Source organism: Syzygium oleosum, unplaced genomic scaffold, assembly GCF_021117445.2.
Source record: "Syzygium oleosum isolate NSW1041296 unplaced genomic scaffold, Sole_v2.1 Sole_v2.01, whole genome shotgun sequence".
NCBI classification, from domain to species: domain Eukaryota; kingdom Viridiplantae; phylum Streptophyta; class Magnoliopsida; order Myrtales; family Myrtaceae; genus Syzygium; species Syzygium oleosum.
This window is the reverse complement of record NW_026607485.1, coordinates 33,151,930-33,155,478: the sequence shown is the minus strand read 5'-3', so window position 1 is coordinate 33,155,478 and position 3,549 is coordinate 33,151,930. Positions and strand designations below refer to the sequence as shown.

General features: G+C 44.3%; 1 protein-coding gene across 1 annotated transcript; it reads right to left on the bottom strand.

Annotated features, from left to right (window-relative positions):
* Positions 1-678: 678 nt before the first annotated feature.
* LOC115682584 (anthocyanidin 3-O-glucosyltransferase 5-like) lies at positions 679-3,231 on the bottom strand. Its single transcript, XM_030606842.2, has 2 exons — positions 2,214-3,231; positions 679-1,380 (listed from the first exon to the last, which is right to left on the bottom strand). The coding sequence occupies exons 1-2, from the start codon at positions 3,110-3,112 to the stop codon at positions 831-833; spliced, it is 1,449 nt and encodes a 482-aa protein (XP_030462702.1). The 5' UTR covers positions 3,113-3,231; the 3' UTR covers positions 679-830.
* Between the last annotated feature and the right edge of the window lie 318 nt (positions 3,232-3,549).

The window sequence follows — 3,549 nt, the reverse complement described above, 5'->3', positions numbered from 1 at the left end:
CTAAGGTACATCGACTTGTTATAAATGAGAAGATTATAATTTATTTTTAAAAAAATTTATAGTCATTGTTGTCATACTTATGGTGGGAGGAAACAACTGCAGAGGCTTCAAGGGTCGGGCCTAAGAGAATGGCCCTTTTGCAAAAATCAAGCCCACCCTTACCCATCTATGGACATTTTCATGATTGTTCGACAAAGGATCGGGTCTAACCGGTCACCGTAGCTCTCGGCTCCCTCCGTCGATCACCATCTTTGCCGTCGATGCCTCTTTCCATCCTCTCCCTCCCTCCCTCTCGCTCTCTGAGCACATCATACACGAGCGATGACGTTTGCACCACTAAATCATTGATGGGTAGACTCTAGCGATAGTGGTTTAAGAGGTAGGGCTTTTCGTGTTAAATATATTCGAGTACACTTAATTGCTCATATATACATGACTACTGTCGGTGGGAGAGTAATGAAAGCAATGTCTCCACCATATTGAATACACAAACGTGTAGGAGTCCTAAATCATCAATACACTTCAACCAAATCTTCAGTGCCATGCTTGTTCTAGAGAGCTGTGTCTCCTCATCAATGCAAATGACACGCACCTATGTCAAATTACTAAGACACCATTTGTCTTAGGTGTAATAAGTTAATCTACCCACTTGATCAAATCGAAGTCCATGAAAAGAACTTGAAACATAAAGAGTTATGTCCTTTATTCCCGATGTATCTAGGTGCAACTATTTCCTGTACCAAGATAAAGACCTTTGGCAATTCAAGCTTCGTATTGTGAATCTACATTATTATATCCATTCTACTGATGTTATACATGCATGCAACGCCTTAACGAGCTTTCTTAATATGGTGGATCCTCATGTGGCAATCTTCCTTCATTTTACATAAGGACTTGTAAGAGCTACCACCTTTTGTCACGGCCTTTTCTGCGCTAGTCTTGAGTTCCTTGACTCTAGCTCTTGTCGTGTGCCCTTCTTTCATTATTCTCCTCACCAACTCCTCTATCTCCTCCCTCCCCACGATCTTCTTCGACGGCAGCTCCTTTGGTCGGACCGCCACCCCGATCTCCTCCGTGAGGAACGTCGCATTTAGCCTTTGCTCGGCATACAGTGGCCAGGCAATCATGGGCACTCCGTTCACTATGCTCTCCAGGGTTGAGTTCCATCCGCAATGAGATAGAAAGCCGCCCACGGACGGATGGCTCAAGATTTCCACTTGTGGGGCCCATGATGGGAGTATCAATCCTATTTCCCGAGTACGTGTCGTGAATCCATTCGGCAGAAAGCACAAAACTTCATCGCCGGCGCCACCCTTCCACGCATCAAAGAAGGATCCATCAGGAGATTTGACTGTTGATTGCCGGAGTACCCATATAAACCTACGAAATTATACATTTGTAAGAGGAAAGAATTTATCGAGTATATAACCAAATAACACTAATGCAAAGCTTAACCTATAATTGCAACACTTTTTAATTTATCCTTCTTGGTTTATTATTAGGTCATTCGCAAGTGTGAAAAAAATTACACATTCATCGTTAAATTGATTTGACATGCGTGCAATGAGTTAATTTTGTGAACGCAATCTTCCATATATCAATCCGTAGTAAACAACGTGCAATGTATTCTTTACACTGATAATAGTCCTAATAAAAATATTTTTATTATAACATGGAGTATTTATTTGGCTACTAATTCCTACGGATACACACAAACTACCTCAACGCTTTAGCTAATGTTGGCTAATGGATTTTGTTTTGATTAAGAAAATGACTATATATTCTTCCATTCTTAATCAGAGATTGTTTAGAGGAATGAAAAAAAATTCCTACAATTGGGCCTCTTAATAAAAAATTACATATAGGAACATCATCCTTATGAATTTTAAAACCATATACCACGAACATAGTAACCTGAAAAAATGATTATTTCTACGGCTCCGTTTGTTTCACAAAAAATATATGATTTAGAAAATATTTTTCAAAAAATGATTGTTTGTCCCGCTTGATATAATTAGTCAATGAAAAATATTTTTATTATTGACAATAATTTACGTCTAAATATTTTCATGAATAATAAAATAATTTTCATCCATTTATTTTTATAAATATTATTTTAAAAATATTTTTTAAATTATTTATTTTTCGCGAAACAAAGCAAAAGGTTTTTATCTAGAGCCTTGTACCTGATATACACGAATGTCAGACCGTACCTTTGTTGGCTCAGCTCCAATCCCCATGCCAGCTCCACCAGCTGCTCAGCCGACAAAGTCCCTCCACTTCCAAACGAGACGAATATCACCGACTCGCTCGGCTGCTTATCCAACCATTCCAGCAGCTCCTTCCCCAAACCGGCCAGTCTGACCGGTCTAATGAGCGGCCCAACCGTATACACCGGACCGTTCGCAACCCGGCCCAAGAACTCCTCATTTCTCAGCGCGGCGAGCGTCTCCGCCTGCAAATCCTCCCACACATTCAACAAGATCCCATCTCCCGTCGGGGTCTCGCCAGCCATCCGCACGTACTCGCGGTACTGTTGGTCCAACCGGTCCGGCATCGGGTCCACCACATCCTCTGGTCGGACCGGCTTGCAACCCGGGATCTCGAGCGGTTCGGTCCGGTCCACGTACTCTCCCTTCACTTCCTTGTCTAGCGTCGGCGAGTGTAGGAGCAACGCAAGAAACCACGCATTGGAAGGGACGTAGACGTACTTGGGGATCCCCAACTCCTCGCCAGTGCACAGATGCTCCGTCCCGAACAAGTCCACGATGAGGACATCTGGCCGGGCCTCCATCGCTGCGAGTGCGGACCTGAACGCCGGCCGGGCCTCGCGCATCATGACCACGAGCCTCATGATCACGCCGGCATCCGGGCCAAGGGTCGCAGCCGAGAGGTCGGGAGGCGGGAGCTCCACGACGTTGAGGAGCTTGGGGGTCATGGTGGACTCGATTATCTCGGCCTCGGCGTGGGAGGCCTGCGAGGAGAGGACAAAGACGGTCACCTCAAAGCCGTGGTGGACGACGAGGCGCTTTCCGAGCTCGATGACGGGGATGAGGTGGCCCATGCCGGGGCTCGAGAGGAGCGCCGCATGGAGCTTTTTCGGCTTCTCCATCGATGAGTTGGAGGAAAAGAGGTCGAAATCTATGGAATGAAGTGAAGTGAAGCTGAGAGTGTGTATGAGGAAGATTTGTCAGCAACAACACAGGTTGGCGAGGGGTTCTTTAAGTAGTTGATAATCTAACTCCGTGTGGTGGAAACCATAGTCAATTCTATGACGTTGCTCAAGAAAAGATAGGATCATAAATTGACAAATCAAATCGGTCTTCCATTTGGTGACGCCGTAAATGACCAGGGACCTCTCATGTTTAATATTTAGATTAAGTTGCATTTCGAGATCTGCTCAATTATTACTCGAGATTGACACACTTGATTCGAAGCCGAAGCCGAAGTCGAACTCGAACTCGAACTCGTCAATACTCAGCTTGACAGGCTCGAAAAGCCTAATCAAACTTTAACGATTTTATTTTTTTGCAAAAGCATATGATATTA